Genomic DNA, 25,320 nt, shown 5'->3' on the forward strand with positions numbered 1-25,320 from the left:
TAAAAGACAGTGTCAAGACAAAACAGCCACAATTGGTTCAAAAACAATTGTTCAAAATATGTTAGAAGTTCTATGCCACACTGGTTACCCGTGTCTGCTATGATATGAGGCCATACTCAGCTGAAAGAAAGTATTACCAATTCTAGTTAGTTATCAAATTTTCAGTAGGCATTGTGCCACAGACACTTTTGGAGAGAGTTTGAAAGGTGAAAACAGGTGAAAAGACAATCTCCAAACCCATTTCCTCTCTAGATTTTCATGACTTTGAAGAGGAAAATAAATATGCAATAGGGATTGTAATCAGGCACTTATAAAAAATTGGATTCTAGAAATCACCTAGCCTCAGCTGTAAAATACCTATAAAAAGCAACATAAAAGTCAAAGGATCTTTTCCTAGAGGAACCTGCCTTAATCTGGGTAACATGAGATGCATATATGCTCTTAGAGACAATGTTCTCACTGAAACCAGAAAGAACCCAAATGCTTAATGTGCTGCTTTAGTAACAAATGCCACGAACTAAGAGCTCTATGCTGAATATCTACTTATTCATATAGAGACTTTGCAAAGGTGTGTGTAACCAGTACTCCTTTTTTCCTTTGTCAAAGATGTATAGAGTAAAATTTCCACATTTATTCAGGTGGTTATTATTGGTAAGTAATAGACTTCTTTAATTAAGACTTTTCTCCTCTCTTTGTTTCTATGCTTGCCAATATTAGTTACTATGATGGGAAGATGCATTCTAACTTATTGACACAGGAAAGATTAATGAGCATTTTCTTGCTCATAACAAGAAGTGGACTTTTTTTCTCAAAATATGAAGTATCAGTGCCTAAACCTGAAGCTAAGAGGTATTCTGCAAGAAAAACAACCTTGACACTCTTTAATGTCCATCATTGAATATATGGGATTCCTGGACTTGGGAAGATGGAAGAGATCATGGATTAAATTCTATGTTCTTGTGAAAGAAGGAAAGGGGGCAGGGAAGACTGTGGGAGAAGAATTGAAAAAGAGAGAGGAAGGTCAAGTAAAAAAAATCACATTAATGATTTGTTGTCATTTCTCCATAAGTCTAGGGACTCTAGTTCCTCTGAAGAGTGTTTAAAAAAATACCCAGGGTAGTGCTATTTAGTTTGCCACTTGGATTTCTGATTCTGTTTGAAGATTTGCAAAACAATGACACATGCTCCCTACTGGCTACAAGTCTAAAGAGCCTTCAACACATGTTACTCCCCCAAAGGTCACTTATAATGGATGCATCTAGAATAAAGTCCAATCCTGCTTGGGGCAAGTACAGAAAACATTAGTAGCTTTGATCATTCTGTGGATCTTTGAACCCACCTTCATATGGAGAGACTAGTACAGAGCAAAAGAAGCATTTATTCAGGGCATGGGTGGGCTGGGAGTTCTACATTTTCTTTCTCTAAGATTGAAAAGACTTTAGATTAGACATGAGTGTCTGTGGGAATGCTTTTCTACTTTCACTGATGGCTTAATTTACAACTCAAAGTGGGTCAGGCAGTCCCCTTCAACCCAATATTACTGTCAGCACCCAAACCAGATGTAAGATCTGGAGTGATAGTACTGAAGGGGGCCTTAGAGATCGTCTAATCCAATCCCTTGCTTTTACAAATGAGGAGGCTAAGGTGGAGAAAAATAAGGCAAGGCAGGGGCAAAAGTAGATTTCTATAATGACAGAAAAGGCAGTTATCTCAGGACTCCCTAAGTTTCTGGGACCCCATAGTTTCACTTAGCCTTACAAATTACATAGTAAATAATGGCTACCATTGAAAGGATCTTTGCAGCAGTATTGACTGAGGGTCCCACCTGCTCTTAATCTATTCTAGATTAGAGCTCAAATCTACACATTCCTACTTTAGTCAGTCCTCTTCTCGCTATTCACTTTCCACTATCCACTTTCCAGTATTTTCCACTAAATTAGTTGGGTCAAATACTACCAATTCCAGTTCTTGCCCTGATTTTAACTTGCTGTGCTACTTAGAAGGAATCAGTTAACCTCTCTGGGCCTTAGGAAATTAATGTTATTCAACAAATGTTAGGGACCTCAAAGCCCTCTGGTACAGTTGTTCTTTTATTACTTTTATATAGCACAGGGAGAAAAAATGCACAGCATATCATCACAACTTTCATTGCCACTGTCTTCATTATGTGCAAACAGCATCTACATCATTTTCCCTGGGAAAATGTGGGGGCTCAAGGCCTTTCAGAGAAGGATGGAAGCATGTTGTTTACCACAGGCAAAGTTTAAAAACTGAATCAACATTGTTCTCCTTTTTCAGTCAGATTATCAACCTCTCCCTGAAGAGGAGATGCTTTCAGATGAGATGAGAGCTAATTCAATCTCTGTGTCCCTCTGTCCCAGACAAAACTAATTAACGGGGCTGGAACCATTGAATTAATTTTACACAGAGGCAGTCTTATACAAAGGTTCCTGCAAGTAAGTTCGGTGTTTCAGGCCAGGCCCAGCAATTCCCTAAGTATCTTCAGATGGACACTAATTAGTAAATTGTCTTTGTTAAGAGCTGAAATTGTGAGCAGCACAGGAGATTAGTGAATAGCTCACATTAAACTTGGAGCTATCCTGTTCAGCACTGCCACAGCATTATGAAAGTAAGCATAAAGGTCATACACAGAGAGTCAGCATAAAACACTTCAAATGAATGGAAAAACTATATTGGCCACTGCTCATTTTTTCTGATTAAGTATTCTATGCCTTGTAAAAGTGCTCCAAGAGACAACTTTTCTTGAACTACCCCAAAAGACTTGGGGTTTTCAGCTATAAACTAACAAGGCCTATAAGGTTTTTTCTTCATAACTTGAAGGACATTTGTAAATTAAAATCCCCCCCAGATGTCCCCCAGAATTGATCTCCTTAGGAAAGGAGGGAGGGAAAGGTTTGCCAAATCTTTTTGCAACTAGAGGAGGGAAATATAGTTAGAATGACTTTGCCATTGTAACTCTGGTAGGATTGGAAAATGATATTAATATAGTAAAATAAAATCCCTCTACTGTTAGAACAGCCAAGTTAAAGATCTCCCCAAAATACCCCCCCTTAGAGTAAATATAATATTTTAAGAGATATTTGGAAATACTTGGCCTTCAATGCCCACAAATATGAACAAAGCTTGTTTAAGAGTCATGGAGGTTGTTTCCTCAGAAAAAAGGCTTGAGATTTCAAGCAAGTAGAAGAACTATAGGGTTTATCTGTCCCTTTATAATGGTACAGTGACCTGGAATTCAAGAGACCTGGGTCCTGGTCCAGTATTATCATTCACTTATAATGTGACCTTGGGCATGACTTTATTTATTTCTAGGTCTCACTTTATTTCTAGGTCTGTTTCTTCATCTGTTAAATGGGGGTAGGAGGATAGAAAAGATTCTCTGAAAGGACCTTTACAGCTATGATATTCTATTATTCTATGAATCATTTAGTTTCAGAGAAACATCCAAAGTTAATCTGTATCAGACCTCTCTGTATAAGTTACCTCAGTAAAAACAAAGATGCAGGAAAATGATGTTGGAAAGATGCAGGAAATTGAAGCAAGTGTCAGAGAGGAGAGTAATTGATGAAGGTTAAGGGGAAATACTGTGATGCTAAATGGGATTAGAGGGTTGTTCTGTGATTTGAGTGCGTTGGTGGGGTTTGGTCTTTTTATTTGTTTAGTAGGTCAGGGTTTCTTGAAACCTCTGGAGAATTATTTTTATGTACTACTAACCAATCACTTTCTTCCAGAGTCCCTCCATCCACTCAAGGTAGCCTGCAGACACTGAGAACCCCCCCCCAGCACCACACACACACACACACACACACACACACACACACACACACACTCTTACACTTCTTCCTCCAAAACCCCTCCCTGCCAGAAAAAATTAATCTGATCCCCTTGTGTATAAATAGAAAATAATTGCTAGTGAACTGGTGATGCATTCCTTCGCCTATTTTTGGTAGGTCTCTTTGTTCATTTCAGGAGAGGCAAAACAGCGCACTCACACAGATATACACACACACAGATACACACACACACACACACACACACACACACACACATACACACACACACTACCCCGAAATGGGGGAAGGGGGGGACCGGGAGGCACGCGAGGACTTCATCTCTAGGTTTCAGTTTCAGGATCAGGGGGATGCTCTCAGACGCGGGTCATCCAGCTGTTTCCCAGCCGCAATCCAGCCTATACGGCACTCGGGAGAGAGACTCCCCGGAAGCCTAAGCCACCCATTGCTGATCCCCCAGTAGAAGGCGTTCTTGTCACTATATCAGCTCTCAAAAGTTACCGAGACGTAGGGATCAATTTAAACTCTCTTGTTTATTAGATAGAATAGATAGATAGATAGATAGATAGATAGATAGATAGATAGATAGATAGATAGATAGATAGATAGATAGATATAAAAGAAAACTAGCTCCACTAATTCTCAAATGTCTTATTCCATCTGCTCCAACTTCCCCTTGCCTGGGATTTGCAAAATGAATGAGACAGACTGCAAACTTGACAAATGGCTAATGTCTTGAAGCAAAGAGCTCTGTGGGCTCGAGCTTCTGGAGAGGGAGCTTAGTGGCGGCACTTCTAGATTGCCCTGGCGCAGGACGCCCAGCTCAGCTCCAGGAGCGCTGAGCACTACTCTAGCTGCTTACTCCGTGCTGTGACCAGAGCTTCCTAGCTTCGAAATCCAAGAGAGGAGGAAAAACGGGGGGGGGGAAGGGGAACAATAGGTTCCTGTCTCGGGTGAACTGTAGTCCTCTCTGGGAGAATCCGCAGTTGCTTTGGCAAACCGATCGGTTTCCCAAAGGCTTTTGTTCTTTTCCCCACACCCAACGCCTCCTTCGCCTTATTTTCCTAAGTCAGATGAGGTGCAAGCAAAACACACTCGCGCACAGGCGCGCGCGCACACAACACACACACACACACACACACACACACACACACACACACGCCCTCTCCCCCTTCCCTTGCAACCCCTCCTTGCGTTGCGCCTAGCCTAGCGCTGTTTATCTAAGGCTGCATAAGAAATCTTCATCCATTGGAGGACGTGGTCCTGAATCCCAGAACTCTAATGGGGACGGGACTACTCAGTGTCTCTGCCACACAAATGCACACCTCCCTTCGACGCCCCCCCCCCAACCCTCCTCCCACACACACACACACCTCTGCGGGGGAAGAGGGAGTGTGGCAAGATGGGGAATAGAGAACCTCCCCCACCTGCTCTGAGAAAAGTGTCAGTTCCCTGCACTCCCCAGCCCAAAGTTGGCTTCCCCGGCTGGGCTCCTAGAAGAGAGTGAGGAGGGAGGCTGGAGAGGCGTTGCCAGGGGGAGGGGAAGAAGGAGGTGGAAAGGGAAAGAAGGGGGAACCCACCTGGACATGTGCTCCCGCTGGGGTCGGTGAGCCTTCTCTAGCCCCAGCTTGGTGAAAATGCCCACCAGCACCATGACAGCCACCACCCCGCAAATAATGTAGACAATTAGGTTAGTCTTGTCCTTGGTCGGGTCATGCAGGGGGTCGTCCTTGCGGGCAGGGGGCTTGCCTGTGTTTAGCCAGAGTGGCGTGTCGTAGTTGGTGCAGGTGCTCTGGTTCAGGCGCCTCTTCTTGAACGTGCAGCAAAACCGAAAGCCACAAGTGCCGCAGCAGAAGATGAAGTCCCCAGAGCTGCAGTTAAACGGAGGGTCCCACTGTCCCATAACATCGAAGTAGCCTCGGCAGGAGTCTGGCGTAGGGGCTTTGGTCGGGGCCGCCTCTGAAGCCCCGGCGGCTTCCCCCGGATCCCCGGCTCCCGAGCGGTTACCCCCGGACAGAACCACCACGCTGTCCAGGTGCTGATGCTGCTGTTGCTGCTGCTGCTGATGGAGCTGCCCCTGCCCTGCTCGCTCCTGCGCCCGGCACACGCGGGCGCACAGCTCGGTCAGGCAACAGCCGAGGAGCAAGCGAAGGACACGGCGCATTGTGTCTCCCAGCCTGGGCTCCGCCGCTCTGCAGCCGCCGAAGCCGCTGCCGCCACCGCCGGAGCCGCCGCCGCCGCTGGAGCTGCTGAAGCTGCCGAGGCTGCCGGGGGCTGCGAGCCGCCAGGAGCCGCACATGCAGGGGGCGGCGCGGGGCGCTCTGTCCGCGGCCACTGCGCTCTCAGCCCGCGGCGCTTGGCTCCAGCGCGCGGCCACAAGGGGCTGGGCGCGGCGTTGCGCGTAGGGTCTGAGGGGGGAGGTGGAGGTGTGGGGAGGGGGAAGGGGGAAGAGCAGAAGACAGTACTTCTGTAGCAGGTGTTTGGGGCTGAGGAGGATGGATGAGAATGTCAGTGTGTCCTAGGGCCCCTTCGGTGCGATGTCCCTGCGGTCCCCCCCCCCATTCTTTAGTCTCCTTGCACTCGTTCGCTCGGTCCTTCTCACCTCTCCAGCTCCCCAAGTGCGCGAGTGAAAGCGAAGCGACACTTGTGGAATGAAGGGAGGGAGAGAAAGAGGAAGGAGGAGTGTGTGTGAAGAGAGGAGGGGTGACGGGGAGGAAAGAGGGAGGGAGGAGGGCACGCAGGCTGAGGAGGCGAGAGTGGTAGGAGGGGAAGGATGGAGCTGGAGCAGGGTAGGACTGGGGAGAATAGGGAAGAGTGGCAAGCGGGGGAGCGAGTCGGGGGCAGTGTAGAGCCCCGGGAGAAGAGAGAGAGACTGGAAGGAAAGAACAGAGCGCTTCTTAATCTGCCTGCTAGCGTTGGGAAGCCTGGCACGTCTCCAGTTCAGGACCTCCCTGACGAGAGGACCTCTCTGACTCTCCTTCTGCAAGAGAGATGGACCGTATAAGAGGTCAAGGGAGGAATTGCAAAGACCCGAACCTACAGAACTGGCTCTAGTCTCTCTGGGAGCTGCAGAATTGGGAGCGCCAGTAACGTTTTCGCCCTCGTGAGGAGCAAAAGGAGATGCTGGGGCAAAGGAACGAACTCCAGGAGGCTGCGGGCTCAGTAAGGAGGGTTGGAGAGGGCTCGAACTTGGGAACCGGGAGGAGGTCTAGCCCAAGTCCGGTGACCCCCTTCTGCACATGGAGTTGTCCTGCGCTTTCCTAGACTGCGCTCTTGTGTCTGCGCCCTCAGTCCCCTGCAGAGCCCAGGAAGCACGGAAGAAACCAAGAGACACCCCTGATCCCCTACTACCCCGAGTCCAGCGGCAGCAGAGTGAAGAAGGTGGATCAAGGGGGAGGGATGGTAGGCACTTCCGAAGGTGGGGAACAGCTAGCTCCTGCTTTGAAGAGAGGGTAGTGTGGTGCCGATGGAGAGGGGCTGCAGGAGATTAGAGTTGTGCAGAGACCCTCGGGTCGGGAAATAGAAATAGATAGTGGCAATCTTGGGGAGTGTCCAGGGAGGATTAGGAAATGGGAGGCTGCTGGAACAGAACATTCTTCCTCTAAAAGCTTTGCTGGCTGTCCGAGGTTCCATCCCAGCACAGAGCTACAGAAAAAAGGGGGGAAGGGCAACGGAGGACCCGCCATTCTTTCGCTCTTTTGCGGAGGGCCAGGGGACCTTCACCCCGTAACCTTTACCTTCCCTGCGGTCTATCGCCAAATTGAACTGGACTGGAGAGATTAAAGGAACCACCTCTTCGGGCCACGAATTGGTGGGGGAAGGGTTGAGAATGGCTAACCTTTCAGCTGCACTCACTTCGGTCTCCCGCAGAAACAGTTAGCCTCATAATTTCTAATTTTGGTAGTTCAAAGAGCTACTGTTGCACGTACCCCTTTCTCCCTGTGCCCTGCGTCCTTTCCTGATTAGGCTGACACACCTGCCTTTAGTTGGGTCTCCCCTCTCCTGGGTGAGCTAATCTCGTCGCAGTCTATCATTAGGCCCTATCTTAAACGGAGAACCTTTGGTGTCCCTCAGGAAAGTCCCAGTGATACTCCCAAGGAACTGGGTAGCTGAATTCTCACCCAAAGCTAGTAAAAGCAAGAAGAGATGCCCTTCCATATGGCTTCTATTGCTTATAGCCTCCTCTCAGCTCTCTTGTCTATTTCCAGGAGGACACTTTCTTCTCATCTTTCCATCCAGTCTTCAAACATTTCCTCCTCTCTATTTTTCCCACTTCTTCCTCTCTGTGCTCGAATTTGACTTCTTATAGTCCCCCAAATATGGCTTGTACCAACTATGCTGTGCCAAATTTAGATACCTACCAGCGTAGGCATTTTGTTGTTGTTCTAATTGCATTAACTAAGTATACACTTTGCAGACAGTCTGCTGTCCTATTTGCAATGAAGTAAGATTTTATGTCTTTCTTTTCCTCTTCGAAGACCTGAGTCTTCAGGCTCTGAGATCTTCAAGAGCCTGTATAGGTTTGGCCTCATGAGGAAAGATGTGCTGGGGGTTCCTCAACATTCTAAATTGAATTTTAATGGAGATGTTTACTGTTACTCTGTTACAATTCTGCCAAAGAGAGAACTGTGTCCATTATTCCCTGGTAATTTGCTTCTTGCATGAGATAACTTACCTCTTCCCCTGAAGAGTTAGGAAAGATGATCAACTCATACACTATCTTGAAGCAACAGTAGTTTCTTTGTACGATCACTACTCGGTGAATATGCCCAGTTCATATGTGGAAAATTGTATTATTTCACAACTGCAATGGCCTCACCAAAAAGGTGTGAAAGTGTCTTCTCCAGGTAGAAACTATTAATTAAAACTGAACCTACAAAGACTTCTCATGTGGCTTATCTATGTATGATTTATGTGTTCTTGTGTGACCTCCTAGAATAGAATGTCATAGAAAGGAAAGATATACCTTGTACAAGAACAGCCTTTAGTCAAAGCCATTTACAATAGGGGTATTTGTGGGGCCCTAGTACACAAAGAGCAAAGGTAAAGAAAAGAGATGGATATAAGAAGGATAACATTTCAACTCATATTCAAGAAATTTACAGTGTACTGAGTACAAAGACACAATTACTTTTGAAAGTTCTACTAGCTTCTCTAGGATCTCCAAGCCCAAACTATGCTACAACCTGTTATCTAAATGATATATAAATTTTCTACTTTGGGGTTCCCTGTTTTCTGCAGCCTCCACTGACTATTAGTTGTTCCCAGGCCACTGATCACCAATTAAGAACAGCAACAATAAATGTTTATTAAGTATTAAGTACGCACTGCTCAAAGAGCAAAATTTAGATAAGATTCAGTCCTTGTCCTTAAAGCAGGGATGAGTATATGTATGAGTATATATATAAAGTATGAGTATAGAAAGCTGGCATAGATAACCATAAAGCACAATATTCTTATTAATAATTAATGTCTTTTGTATAGGACTTTGCCCTATAAAGTCCTTAACACACCTTTTCTCATTTGATGAAAACAGAGTACTACACTGGGTAGTTGAGGAAAAGGAGTGGTAATCAACTGTGGGCAAGTCTCTTAACTTCTCTGTGCCTCAGTTTCCTTATTTATAAAGGGAGTGGACTGGATGGCTTCTGAGGTCCCTTCCAGCTCTAAATCTATGATCCTATGGAGAAACTATCTCTTGAATAAACCTTAAACCTTTAACCTTTCCTTAATTAAAGAAAGAGGAGGTGAAGGAGCAGGACCCAGAAAAAAAAAAAAGAAGTAAACAACATTTTTTTTTCATTTAAGTTTTAAGAAGAAAGAACCTTTGGCAGTAAAAGTTTTATGAAACAAACCAAAAAAAAAAGATTGCCATATAGATATATAGATGCCTCTCTATGGACTGGTGGTCAGTAAATACAAAGTCTGGTCAAAATTCCCTTCAGCTCCTCACCTACACATACACACACACACACACACACACACACACACACACACACACACCAATTTTGCAGTGAAGAAAATTGAGTTTCACAGAGCTTAAAATAAAGATCATTCAGCAGAGGCAGGACCAGGACCCAGGTCTCACTTTTCTTAGTCCAATGCTGTTTTCTAACTGTACCATTAGAAGTCACTGAAGATCCAATTTTTGGAAAAACATATCAGTGTGTGGGATTTAATACTCGAGGATGAATAAGTGCTTAAAGAAAAAAAGTGCTCAAGGATGAGCTGGGGCGGGGGGGTGGCAATGTCATGTAAGTCAGGACCATCTCCCTAGAGCAGGTGAGTTTTTGGCATATTGTCTACTTTAATACTTTAGCACTTGTTACTGGATCTTTCAACATTAAAGAAAAAAGTTTCAGCAGAGAGGTCCATTTATAAACTTCTCTTTAAATGTTAAGTGTTGTCTGTTGTCAATGAATCTATCTTTGGTTCCCAGGAAGGAACTGTTCTTGACCTTACTGACAGTCATCAATTAACAGAGTGTTTATAGTTTTTTTAAAAAAGTGCTAAGAACCCAAAGGTGAAAATAACAGACCACACTTTTATTTCTTTAATCTGGTTCATGTGAAATTCTTTCAAATACCTCACCTCTACATGAAGCTTGATGGAGAGATGTGTCTCTTTTCCAAATCAGACTTTTTGGCTTTTTCTTTTGTGCAGCATGTACTTTAGCTTCCAGGCCTGTCAGTCAAGGAGTATATTTCTCCAAGAATTTTACTAAACATTTTTAAAGCAGCAGAGAGAGTGTTCATTTATTTTGAGTTTTAAAAATCTGTGTTTGAAGGGTGTGTGGTATTGCAGTAAATACATTCCATAATAGGTCTATGGTTAATGTTAACATCTCTCTTCGTGGCATGTAATTGGGAAACCATTTCTTGCAATGCACCTAGGGGGCTTCAAAAACTGCATAATTGAAACACCTGGAAAGATTATCCAAGGTAAGGCATAATCATATTTCCCCTTAAATGTATACATGCAAATGAGATGAAATTAGAGAACAATTCCTAATTAAAGTGCTTTCTTTGAAAAAAATATGACATTATTATTCACAATAGAGTAACTTTTTCATATCTGTGTAAGAATTTCATTAACTGGATCTTTAATTATGCTATTCTGCAATGCCCATTGCAACAATAATGCAATAAAATTATGGATCATAAAACTATGATATACAGGAACTTTTACTGATAACAGTTGAATTGTATCCAGTGCTTAAAAGTTTGCAAAGGACTTTATCATCTTATCATAGCAAAGGACATTATCTTTTCATAGCTGAAGGCAATTCTTCTGAAAAATTATATAGGCTGGGTTTTTTTGGGGAGGGGGATTTCCTGTTATTTGATTTTAGTGCTCTATAATATGAGTAATGTGGAAGTTAGAAAAGTTGATGGGGTTTTAGACTGCATTAAGAAAGGCATAGTATCTGAGAATGAGGAGCTGGTAGTCTACATTTATTCTACCTTGGTCAAATCACATTTGGATGTTGATAAGTTGGAAAGTGTCCAGAAGAAGGCAAACAGAATGATAAAAGTCCTTAAGTTCATTCAAAATGAGAACTGACTGGAAAAAAAACTGGGGATTTTTAGCCTTGGAGAATAGAAGTTTTAGAAGGAACATGATATCTGTCTTCTAATTTTGGAAGCACTAACACAAAGAAGAGGGAATAGACTTTTTTTTTTTGCTTGGTCCCAGAGAACAAAACTAGGAGCAGTAAGTCAAAGTGGAAAATAGCAAATTTAGCCTTGATGTAAGGGAAAAACTGACCAACAAATTGAGCTATACAAAAGGTAAATAAGCCTCATGGAGAGGTGGTATGTTCTCCCTCACTAGATTTCAAGCAAAGGTTGAATGACTGCTTATCAGGTATATTGTAGAAGAGACTGATTTCTGTTTGAGGAACTAGTTGTATTAGATGGCCGCCAAGGTCCCATCCCACTCTGAAATTTTGTGATTCTGTGAACTTCACAATGGCCTTTTAGGCAAGTCCACAGGTGTTATCCCAATTTTACAAATAAGGAAACTGAGGCTCAATTATTTGTCCTTACAACTAGTGTCAGAGTCAGGGCTCAAATTTAGATTTTTCTGACAGAATTCAGTATTCTGTCCATGATACCATGCTGCCTCTACTGCCTATTAAAATAATGTGACTCAATTCCATTTGCAATATGTAGTTCCTAAACTGTTAATAAATTCTTTATCACACAACCTAATGATTTTTTTTTCCATTAACTGTCCTCATTAAAGATTCAGTACAAAAAAAAAATTCTAAAGAACCGATTAGCCTTAAAAACAAGAGTAAACATGGAGAAAGAGAAAGGTCACCAGATATAAGAGCTACTACTTTTCATATTGTTGTTGGATACTGGAGTTTTTTGATAGATGTAATCATAGCTTAGGAGGAATTTCTATAAATCATTTGGTCCAGGTCTCCTCTCCATGTAAATAAGATCTTATTATGCCCATTGTCCAAATTCTTCAGTTTTGCATTTGAAACTCTCTGGCACATGGCCTTAAGCTTTCATTCCAGTCTTCTCTCCACTGTATTAACCCCTCCATTCCAGCTGACTTATCTTTTCATTTGGGGGCTCTTAGACTTGTGATGTTTACCCAAATAGGAATGCATCTGTTCTACACTCACTGGGAGTCCCCTGCCTATATGAACCCTGGGTCTATATCTCTTTGATCAATTTGTTTGACTTTTTAGAGGCAAATAATAGTTATAACAATATGTGGATCGTGGAGAGTTGAAGGTATTGATTAATTACAAGCTATAGCCAAACTACTGTGAAACAAAAGTTAGTTACAGGGCTCAGCTTTATGTAGATTTCTTTAACTATACCATTAAAATTAACTTAGTCTTCATCTCGCCTCAATTTGCCAGTATAGATTCTTGGCAAAAAGCCAGCTGCACTAGGTGAGAACTCTGAATTTCTTGGTGTTCTGTTTTTTTGGTGTTCTTTTACTCAGTACTGACATTTAAGGTTTGGTTATCTACAAATCTGTGGGAAATACAGTACAATCATTTATTAAGTGACTATTGTATACAAAATGCCATGCTAGATGCTGAAGAAGATACAAAGTTTAAACATAATACCAATCCTTCCTTAAAGAGGTTTACAAAACTAATAAGGGAATGACACCAATATAGGTAGCTATTACAAAACAAAGTGCTGTGTGAGGACTAAGGAAGAAAAGCTGGGGTGGCCAGAGATCAGGAAAGGCTTCCTGGAGAAGGTGGCATTTGAGTTGGATTTTAAAGAATGGTTAGAAATTCCACAGATAACGATGGGGAGGAAAAACATTCCAGGTATAGGAAACCAGTGTGGGAAAAGGTATGGAGACAGGAAAGCTTAGTGTTCAAGAGGCACAAAATAATCCAGTGTCCTTGGAGGAAAGATTGTGTGAAAAAGAACAATATGAAATAAGGATGGAAAGAAAGAGTAATAGATTATGCAAGGCCTTGAGCACCAAGCAGAATGTGACTCAAGCAGCTAGGAATCACCTGGAAATTTTCAGCTGACCCCTCCCCCCCAAAAGAAAACTCCAAAAATATCTAGAAAATACACAGAATCCTGATGGAGAAATTCAAGAAAAAAATCAGTCATTTTTCTAGCCAAGGTCAGCAAAGGGAGACAGAGAAGTCTGTGGGGACCAGGTCTGGTCAGGACCTCAATGCTCTGAGCACTACAGTGCAGGAAGAGGATATGTCCCAGACCAATATAAAAGTACCATGACCTCCTGAAGGGTATGGGAACAGATGTCAGTTGGGTCATTGGACTACCTGAAAGCCATGACTAATAAGAAGAACCGGGTATCATATTTTAAGAATTCTTCAATAAAAACTGCCCAAGTCTTTTAGAACCAGAGGACAAGTGGAAATACAAAGACCCTCCTAATCACCTTCTAAAAGAAACTAAAATGAAAACTCTCAAGAATATCATAGCCAAAATCCATACATTCTAGGTCAAAGAAAAAAATACTCCAAGCAGCCAGAAAGAATTCAAGTATCAAGGAGCCACAGTCAGCATGTAAAATGATTTAGCAGCTACCACTATAAAGGAGTGAGAAGCTTGTCAGAAGTCAAATCCAGAAGTCAAAGGATATAGGCTTACAGCCAAGAACAGCTGACCCAGCAAAACTGAGTGTTATCTTACAGGGAAAAAAATGGAGAAGACTTATAAGCATTCCTGATTAAAAGATCAGAGCTGCATAGAAACTCTGAAGTTCAAACACAGGAGTTAAAAGGAACATAAAAAAGTAAACATGAATGAGCAGTCATAAAGGATAAAACAAGGATAAACTGCTTATAGAAAGATATGTGTCCCCCTAAAACTCTATTATCATTAAGGATCATAGAAGGAATCTAAGTAGACAGAAGGCTTGGGGATGGTTCTGCTATATCTTGATTATCTTATAAGAAGAATGGAAAAAGAGAAGAGAAATACATTAGGAGTAGGGAAAGGAAAACAAGGTTAGGATAAATTATCTCATGTAATTGGGGGTACACAAGTAGAACTCTATACAAAAATGGAAGAAGGGGAAGTAGCTGACTTTTGAACCACACTAACATCTAAAGGAAGAACACACACATGCACACACGCACACGCACACACACAGAGTTGGGTATAGAAATACATTTCACTCAACAGGGAAATAGGAGAGGAGTGGTGAGAATTAAAAGTAAGGTTGGTAAAATGATTAGTTCTAAGCAATAAAAAAAAAATCTAAGTATGCACAAAATTATTTATAGCTCTTTTTGAGGTGGCAAAGAATGGGAACCTGAGGGCATGCCCATCAAGTGGAGAATGACTAAACAAGTCATGGTATAGAAATGTGATACAATACTATTGTGCTGTAAGAAACTGATGAAGGGGATGGTTTCAGAAAAACCTGGGAAAAAATGCATGAATTAATGCAGAGTGAAGTAAACGGAACAAGGAGAGCAATTTATACAATGACAATATGGTAAAATAACAACTTTAGAAGACTTAGAAACTCTAATAAGTGTAATAACCAACCACAATTCCAGAGAACTAATGCCACCTCCTGATAAAGAAGTGAGAGTGCAGATTAAAATACATATATACAGATAAGCTTATACATGCACACATGTGTGCATGTATAGATATGTCTGTTTATATACATATATTTACCATTTGTTATAAACAATACAGAAATTTGTTTTGACTGTGTAACAAAACGTCTGTTTGTTTCATTTTTAATTGGAGGGAATGGTAAGAAGAAAAGGCTGTTTTTTGTTGATTGAAAAAAATAAAATTTAGTTTAAAAAAAGACAGGAGTGACATGGCTAACTCCATGTTTAAGAAATTTTATTCTGGCAGTAGTATGATGAGTTCATTGAAGGCAAGAAAGAAGAGAGCTGTCAAGACCTGTTAGAAGACTCTTGCACAATTCCAGGTAAGTGAGGAAATGGGGTCTGTACAAAGGTGATGTCAACCGAAATGAATAATGAAAAGGGTCAGATGTTATGAAATTAGAATCAATAGAATTTGGAAGATTGGATGAGAAAGTTGAAGTAGAGAGAAATCCAAAGATACTCTCCCAGATTTACAAATATGAGAGAATTGGTGAATAGACATGTCATAAACAGAAATAATGCAGGGAGAAGAAACAAATGAAAAACAATAAGTTTTGGGGGGTACATCTTAATAAGAACCTAGAGGGGAGATTAGAAAGGTAAGAATATCATTTACTTGGCAAACCCAAGTAAAGAAGTTGGCATATCCCTGTCCTGTCTCTCCATCTTTTTCTTTTTCTGTATCTGTCACTGTGTCTGTGTATCTCTGTCTCTGTCTCTCTCTCTTCCCTTCCTCCCTCACATCCCTCTCTCTCCCCTACAGACCCCCACCCCAGACAAGAACAACCTGTACTGATATGTCAGACATAAACACAGGAAAAATTAGATGGTATACCATTAAAGATTTCACGGATGGCTATGAAACAGAATCACTGAACCATCAAGATCTCAGTCCAAATCCTTTTATAAATGGGGAAACTGAGGCCCATGGAAGTGCTGTGACTCATATAAACATATACAGCAAGTTAGTGTCATAGCTGAAACTAGAGAGAGGTTTCCTGGCTTCTAAGTCTAGGCTCTTTCCTCCATCTACTGCTTCTTAAACTGTGGGTCATGACTTCACATGAGGTCACATAACTGAATGTGGGGGTCAGGAAAAATTTGGAAATACTAAAAGGTTTCTGAATGCACAAACAAAAAGGAATTCAAAATCAAATGCGTAATGTATCCAAGGTATTTCTGGCAGCGCTTGCCCATGTTGCATCGCCCAACTTCACTGCAACCTTGGTCCTAAACACACAATACATGCACTTTGCATGCCATTTGACCACACAAAGCCAATGAACACTGCCAGAAACACCTTGACTTACATTTGAGACTACCGTATGTGATGAATTGCTTTTACCGTACATACAAAATCATTAAGTGAATTTTGGTTTGGCATTAGGACTATTTTCAACCATAAACAAACTTCTGCCCTTCTGTCCTATGTATTTATGCAAAGCAGATTCTCAGCATGACGATTATAAAATCAAAATATCGATCAATTCTGAAAAACGTTGAAGATGCTCTGCATCCTGCAGTATTGAAAATTCTGCCAAGATTTAATTCTTTATATAAAAATAAACAAGTACGTCCAACTCATTACTATGCAAATTTGATTTCATTTTTAATAAATGGTAAAATTATACGTATACCAAAGAAGTGTTTTAAGATAAATTTCTTTATGATTTATTATCAGTAAATGTTTGATTTGTATACCTATTTTATATACCTATATACCCAGGATCACATAAAAATTTCTTAAGTGAAAAAGAATGGTGAGTGGACAAGGTTTAAGAAGCCGTGCAGTCTACCAGGGTGGGGAACCTGCAGCCTCGAGGCAACATGTGGCCCTCTAGGTCCTCAAGTGCATCCCTTTGACTGAATCCAAACTTCACAGAACTATGGCTCCTCAATAAATGGGGACTGAAGAAAGGTTAAAACAATGACCGGTTGGGGCAGCTAGGTGGCGCAGTGGATAGAGCACTGACGCAGGAGTCAAGACGACCTGAATTGATATCCATTTTCACACACTTACTAGCTGTGTGACCCCCTCAGACACTTACTAGCTATGTAACACTTAACTGTTGTCTAAAAAAAAATGAGGACCTGTTGCAATGTAGTATATTACATGGAAAAAAATTTACTAAGGCCATTATTCTCATACTGAACCATGGATCCTTCAAAGGTCAAATCCCTTACACACACACACACACACACACACACACACACACACACACACACACACACAGCCTTAGTTTTCCTAATATCAAGCTTAGATAAATTCCACTTAAGCCCCTGCACAACCTACAGCATCAAATTGAATGCCTCAAAACTGCCTTGCAGCCATCCTTAAGCATGCGCAGGATACTAACAAAGAGTCCAAAGTGAGTCAGTGGAATGAGGTAGAATGGAAAGGAAAAGAAAGGAGAGGAAAGAAGAGTTTTATTGAGAGCTTGTGTTCTTGTCCCTACTGTGCCACCACAGCCACCAACAATAATAACTCTTTTTTTTCCATTTAGTATTGTTGTGTGACTTTGGCACAAGCATTTCATATCTCTGGGTTGTCTTGTAAAATGAGAAATTTGGGCTAAACCATATATAAATTCCTTTCCATTGCTGTGAAATCCTGTAACCTATCCATAAATGGGGAGGAAAATGAAAGGTTGCTTTTCAGGTCATGGGACAGAAAGAGAACAAGAACCAAATAAAGACTATATGTTGGTCAGTTTAATTTCTATATCTTTAGCAATCAGCTTGAAATCCTACCTCTGACACTTATTGTATTACTATATGACCCTAAGCAAGTCAATATCCCTGGGACTCAGTTTCCTCATTTGTCAAATAAGGTGGTTCGACTAGATGGCTTCTGAGGTCTCTTCCAGCTTTACATCTAGGATCCTTATAATCTACTTTATGAAAGCCTTTCTTGAGTTACCCACACCCAAATATGAAAGAATAAAGAGGCAACTATAAATTGAATCTCTACATTTCAATGAGAAACTTGACTGTGGAATCTGATGTGACTTTAGTCAAGTCTATACTGCTCTCTGAACCTCTATTTTCAAAACTGTAGGAATAATATGATAGAATTAGATGAGTTCTAAAAACTCTTTTATGTCTATGACTCAGTGATCCAGTTTAGAACTTAATGAATGAAGTGAATTGTAGAAAATGTGTAGAAGAACCAGAGAACAACTCAGAGATGAAAAAACCTGCAAAGGAAAGTTAAAGTGAATGGGTTTATGTAGGCCAGAAAATTATTTTAGGCTAGCCAAGGGGAGATAATTACAATCTCCCAGTGAAAGAGAAAATGTTTGGTTAATTTAGTGTAAGCTAACAGCTATTCAATTTCTCCTGAAAACAATTCGAGGGGGAAAGGACTAAACTATTGTAAAAGGTCTCTAGATAATATGTTTGTAGAATGCTTTGTAACCCTTAAAGTTCTAAGTCAGTAGTTGGAAGTAGGAGTATATGACGTGAGACATTGTGATATGTTGTCATTCTATGATTTTTATGATCTTCAGAAGCAGGATATAATTAAAATTAAATGTAATAACCAAAATGCAGTGATAAAAAATGAATCTCAAGAAAAGCAATATGAATATTTTCTAAAAGGGAAAATCTAATATTCCATACCTTTCTACAAAATTGGCCTCTCTCAAAACATATATTTGTGAAAAAAAAAAAAAAGCAGGAGTCTGGGGGCCCAAATTCTAGTTCTCACTCTGCTATCAAGTGGTTCTATGACTTTGGACAAGTCTCTACGTTTCTGGTGATAAATCATCTGACAAGACATGTTTCTTCCTCTGTAAAATCAGGGCAACACCAGGCTTGGGGTCACAGATTTAGAATTGAAAAGAACCTTAACAACCCCGTCTCTTCATTTTACAAATAAGGAAAACTGAAGCCCAAGTTGGTATAGTCTTTGAAGTTCCATTCAACTCTAACAACCTATATAGTTCTTAGAGTCTTTAACAGAAGGAGTTTGGGGTGGAGGGAAGAACTCATTGCTTTGAGAGCACTTTGAAATTAAGGTAAAAATTGCCATGGTCAATTAAAGGGACAGAAAAAGTTGCCAAAATACTGTATAAATGGCTTTTGTCCAGTGCTACTATCAGTGTCTTTTTTAGGATCTCAGAGATCAAAAGAAACAAAATGAATTACTATGGTATCATGAAATAACTGCCAGATATGGAGTCAGAAGGTCTAAGTTCACATTCCAGCTCTACCACTTTATAGGCTCCAATTTCCTCATCTGTAAAATAAGGGAAATAAACTATGTAGCCTTTAAAGCCCCTTCCAACTCCAAATCTATGATCCCACAAAATACACAAATAACAGGAATACAATATTATTTTCTCAAAAATATTTATTTTCCCACACAAGACTATATAAAGCTTGGTTTATGTCAATACATATTAATGGTCTCTAAGAATACAGAATAAACTGTATTCTCTTTTAGTAAAACATGGTGTTTTTGGAGATGTCAAAGGCAATCCACCTTTGAGAAGCTGATTCAACAATGAACAAGTCATTGTTGAATAAAAATTGGATATGGAGTCAGAGGACCATCTCTGCTGCTTACTTCATATGTGACTTTGGGCAATTCATTTAGCATTCCTGGGTCTAAATTTTCTAATCTGTAAAATGAGGAAATTGGAGTATATGTTGAAAGAAATACCTGAAATCAGGAGAAGACACATGGAAAGAAAAGATATAAGACTTTTGACCTCAGTAGTGACTATATTCTATGCAGCCCAAATATTTTTTTAAAAAAAGGTTTACCATCACCAAAATACTTAACATTTATTGCTATTTAGAACATCATAAAAAAGAAGATCCATCACTTGCCTTATGGAATTTTATAATACAAGGAAAATGCACCAATATGGACATGCAATATATGATACATAGAGGACTGAACAACATTGGGAAAGTGTAGGAATTAATTAAGTAAATAGCATACAAAATGCAAAACGTAGTTGTAAACTCATCTCTTTTGTCTGCCATCCTGCTCTACTACACACACACACTTCCCCCGAGTCCAGACAATCTTTATACCAAGACCAGCAGCAGGAAGTTCCAGCTCTTAAGTTTTTAAAAAACAAAGATGACTTGAAACAAGAGAAATGTGGTCAAAATATTCTGTAATCATAACCACATAGTATAATTTTTACTGCCTTGGATTCCATAACATGCTAGTGTTTGTTCAAATATGTACTGACTTCTTTGTTAATACAATAGTGGTCTGGTAGGTTTATTTTAAGAAATTAATTAAGTTCTTTTAATTACACTTATCCATGTAATTACTAAAATCTTGGAAAGTCAATGAAAACTTTTAGAAATTTCCTTGCATTTTCAGCCCTGGTTGGTGAATGACATTGAGGCTATACAGCATAATCCAAAAATCTTCATGTTCAAGGAAAATCTTTTATACTGTGTTCTGATGTAATTAGGTCAGCTGTTTCAAAGTGTATTAAGTAAAGGATCTTGGAGTTAGTCTCCTTAAATGAAAGTCACATAAAATTGTCAGGGTTGAAAATGGTATGTTCTGCTGTTGATTTGATTTTGACACTAATACCATTAATGATTTAAATCATACACCAAAAAAAAAAAGAAAAGAAAAGAAAATGCATTCTACCAGTGTTGTTGTTGTTGTTAATGCCATTTTGTTTTGGTTTTGAAATATCAAGCAGGAGTGGGTAGAAGAGATTCCCAGGAGACTACTGAACTAGTCCATGGATTGAAAAGTTTAAGGATAATTGATGCAAGCGAAGTTCAAAGCCCACCACTTTTATATTCAAAATGGATTTCTACAGAAAGAAAATGGAAAAGAACAGACAAAAGGATATGTTTAAACTAATAAGGATTGAGCATCACAAAAATTTTGGTCAGGCAATCCAAGTTTGGATTAACTGCACTTGACAGTTAGCCAAAGAATTGGTTATGGAAGTTGGCTTCAGAAAAATTTGCTTGTCTGCCCTCAAGGGAGACAACAGGTAAGATTATCATCTTCCAAACAGATGTGCTGAGAGCAAAAGGAGCTAAACACTGAACCAGCTGAAAAGAAAAAAGCCAATAGTTACATATAATTTCTTTATAGGTATGATTATGCTTATGTTAATATGATTAATGTTTTTATATTTGCCAATACAGAAGACTCTGTGTTTTGAACTAAAAAGTCTGTTCCATCTGTTTATGTTTTATATCTTGTTAGTATAATGTTAGGGGTGGCCAGGAAGGATACTTTAAGCAAATTTGGTATATAGTGTTAGTGTGTGCCATCATTTTTTTTCTTGTAGTTTAACACTGAGGTTTGCTCAGAATTGCAGTGGTGCCACAACTAAAGAATAATGCAGCATGGGGAAAAGGACTTAACTCTAATTTGAAATGTACATCAAGTCACTGGGAGAAACAGAGGGAGAAGTTGCTGAGTGCAGGTCCTAGAGGTGTCTTTTGTGGTTTGTTTTCTTGTATCAGCATGTTATATGTAAACATCAGAGCATCATCTTACTTTAATAACACATTTAACTGCTAACACATACACAGGAGATCATGGTGCTTGCCAATAAAAAATGTTTTAATCCCAGATGCAGGTATCATAAGCCAGGAAGTTTTATAGTTTATACAGTTAGCTCTAAACAGTCCATAATTTGCTACATCAGATTGGAGGCATTAAAAATGGAAGCATTGAAGCTGACATGACAATGATTTTTATGTCAAAACCACTTTTGGGGGATAGGACAATGGCTCGAAAGAGACCAATTTAGCATCTTATTGGGAAGTGTGAGGGAAGAAAGGGCAGCCATATGTCAGTTCCACCCATGTCCTTTATCCACTTGACCCCAACCCAAAAATGAATTTTGTCTTAGACAGTCTTCAAAAGTTGAACCAAATGAAATTACTCAGACCTGCTTTCATTTGTAGGGCCTAGGTTTTTTAATTTCTCTTTAATTCCCTGTTTCATACTATCTTGCTCCTTTTCACTCTTAAATAAAATACTATTAAACTTCAATTGCTGTAAATGTTTCATGAATGTGATGTGGATAACTGGAGTTTCTGAAGACTGACTTTTTTGGGTCAAACTTTGCTGCTCAAAAAAAAAACCCTACAGCTTTCAAAACTGAATTATTCTCATCTTGATAAAGACATGAGAAGCACAGAACTGGCCTTAGAGCCAGGAAGACCTGGGTTCAGTTCCTACCTCTGCCACACACTGTTTAAGTGATCCCGGGCAGGTCAGTTAATCTCTCACTGCTCCAGGCAACTCAAAGACTATAAGTTGTTGAGAAGTCGTCAATCCACTTTTGTAGGAGTTTCCTCATCTGAAAGTTCCCTATATCAGCGAAATCATAGGTCTATTCCCTGACCTTGATTAAAAAATATATAATTTAATATTTCTTTGATGATCATAAATAATTCATCGCTATTACTATTCTTCCTGTGTATTAAATTCTGATCTTAGCATTCATAAGACTTGACTATACCCAAATATCTGACTCATGAATAATAAATTTTGTCCCTTTCTGTTAAAATGCAGTCAATTTCTCCGTGTGTGTGTATATATGTGTGTGTATGTGTGTGTGTGTGTGTGTGTACGTGTGTGTGCGGTGCCATTTGATACTCATCATATCCCATGCCTACCAATTGTTTTGGAAGGCAGTGTTTATGATATAGAGGCATAAGGCTTCTCCATAAATGATAAGCCAGACACTGATTTTCTTGTTTCTTTCTCTTGAGTCGTTCTTTCCTATATATTTCTCCCCATCTTTACCTTTTTCCACTTTTGCAATGAAGGCACCAAGTTATCCATGTATATGTAGATTTGATTTAATGGATCTTATCAAGTCCTTTATGTAATTTCTCTACCACTTTGTCCTCAGTTAATGATGTTGGGTTGTAAATTGCAATTATTTTCATTGTTGTCTTTTGGTAAATAGTATTCATTAATACAACATGGCCCATGAAATACTTTTTAAAATAACTTTTGAGCATATATAACCCACTCTGCAAACTCTTTTCTTTGCTTCTCATGTAATACCTGTAAATCATTCTTTCATTTAGCTGAAATTTTCTTTTTTCTACTGGTTTTTTCCAGCCCCTCTAGCAGTATATCCACTTATTGATCAATGGACAAAGATCTCACAAGTAGAGTACCAACAGTCAAATTAAAGTTTGTTGATGGTTCAATAACTGTGATTTTTTTTTGCAGCCCCTGTTCCCTTTTCTTCCACTCTGCCACTGTCATTGAAGAAGTAGGACTGTTTTGTGTTTTTCCTACTACATATGTTACCATGGCCAAAAAAATGTTTTATCACCAGGTGTCCACTTTACTAGGGATGTACCTTTCTTTGATTAGCTAGACTCAGGCTGTTCTTGGGGCCACATTTAAAGTCTTTCCAGCATGGGAAAAACCTGGTATAGCCTTCAAAGACTCAGTTCACCTAAACACAAAGTGAAGTCATCAGAATCATACCATTGATTATCGGGGCCAAGATCAATAAATAAAAATAAAGAATAATAATGAGGCACATAATTAAGAATGTATAAACCAGAATTATTTAAATAATATATTAAAAAGAAAAAAATAGACTACAAAAATGACACTGACCTTAACTATAATAATTTTATCCAAAGACTGAATTAGGGCAAATTAACTACTAAAAGAAGATCAAAAGAGCTAAGAAACTGCATTGGCAGCAGTAAGGTTAATGATGGGTGGGGGGAAGAGTTAAAGATCTTCCCCACCCATTAATAAGCCTCAGACACCTTTTGTTAATTTCTAATAAGGCAGAGGGTCACAAAGGTCATGCCCTCCATTTCTGAAAAGAGTATATATACTGTAAGGTGAGGTTTCAGGGCTTATTTTTTGGAAGAAGATTCCTGTGCCAGATGAGACTCGGGGCAGCTGTTTCAAGAAGGCCCCCAACTTTGAAAACCCAGGTGTCCATGCTTCTCTCTCTGGTAATGATGTAAGTATTGTGTATGGTCAGACTGCTGGAAGCCTTGTCTTTCTGTCTGTAATTTCTACTTCTATTTTCTCTGAAGTTCAGGGTGCTGACTTTTTCCCTGAGCTAAGTGAATAACATGTGTGCTTGATTAAAGTACATTGTTGACCCCTCCCCTCAAAAAGTTGCTTTCCTTTTATAAAAGTAGATCTAAGAACCTGTACAGCAGGTCATCCTGTGTAAGCCAAGGTCCTTGCTGATACAATTAAACATTTTAATTCCTTGCCAAACAGAAGAAAAATGAAAAATATTTGTAAAAATTATCACAAAAAAAATTTTTTTCTCTCTCAAGGATAGTGGAACTACAACTGGATTCCAACATAACCTGAGGTACCTTTGGAGAAAGCAGAAATGGCACAAGAAAAAAAAGACAAAACAAACAGCCAAATTGTATGAATTCTTTATAGGGAAATTCTTTCTGGAGGCGATGTGATTGTAAGGGGATTGAAAGATTGATTTATCCGGTATCTAAATGAGGGGAAGATACCAAAGGTGTAGGGGAAAAAAAAATCTTGGAACAAATTGATTTTAAAAAGGTGACTAAATAATGTGAACAACAACTCACCTATATGCTTACTTTCCAATATGTTAAAAAAAATATCTTTATAAGGGTAAATCTTTATAAATTTTACCTGGTTAAATTTTAAAGATTATACAAGATGAAATTCATAAAACTGTCACTTAGAAGGCCAGTTTATTTGATCTGGTCATGTAGATAAGGTACATGAGTGTAATTGACACATGGCTACCTTATTTTTCTCCATATTTCCCAAAAAGATATTAACTTGGTCTCTTTAAAACAAATGTCCTATGCCAGAAAAAATGGCATTTATAATTCTATGCATGGTTTGAGGGCATCCTTAGTGAAGGTGTTAGTGGAAAACAAACAGACTTTTGCAAATGATATTCAACAACAGACCACATATTTACCATCTCACAGTTGACTGAAAGATGTGGAGAATTTAAGATTCTCTTTGGCGTATTGCATTTCTTTTCTATGATGATACTTTCCCTCCCCCCAAAGAAGTATTTGACTTAATCTCTGCCTGAGCCAGTCAGATAACCCTACAATGGCTACACATGTGGGCTCAGTCAATCAGATGCTGAGTAAAACCATATGTGTGTGTGTGTGTGTGTGTGTGTCACGCATGCTGTCATTGAGAATAAGAAAATGAAGAGAAGAAACAATGAAAATGAAGCAGAAAATAGCAGTGAGGGTGGAGCACTGAGATGCCAGTGGCAGTGGTGGCAGCAGCATGAGAGACTGGATGAAGGAGCCTCTAGTTGCAAAAGTCCATTGAACTGAAGGGCTGAGCCCTGCCCACAGGAAGGAGGCTTGACTTAAGCCCCCTCTAAGAGCTGTTATTAAGGAGACTCTGGGCTGTGAAAAGTGAATTAAAATGGCAGTGCTGGT

The 25,320-nt window shown here is 39.8% G+C and overlaps 1 protein-coding gene across 1 annotated transcript in view; it reads right to left on the reverse strand.

The window, feature by feature from the left end:
* SHISA9 (shisa family member 9) overlaps positions 1 to 6,327 on the reverse strand; it is a 423,219-nt gene extending 416,892 nt beyond the window's left edge. Inside the window, exon 1 of the mRNA XM_072609900.1 lies at positions 5,393 to 6,327. Coding sequence (XP_072466001.1) covers positions 5,393 to 6,111 — 719 coding nt within the window. The 5' untranslated portion in view covers positions 6,112 to 6,327. The remainder of the gene's footprint in view (positions 1 to 5,392) is intronic.
* Positions 6,328 to 25,320: the final 18,993 nt, after the last annotated feature.

The sequence above is a fragment of the Notamacropus eugenii genome, chromosome 1 (genome assembly GCF_028372415.1).
Source record: "Notamacropus eugenii isolate mMacEug1 chromosome 1, mMacEug1.pri_v2, whole genome shotgun sequence".
NCBI lineage: Eukaryota > Metazoa > Chordata > Mammalia > Diprotodontia > Macropodidae > Notamacropus > Notamacropus eugenii.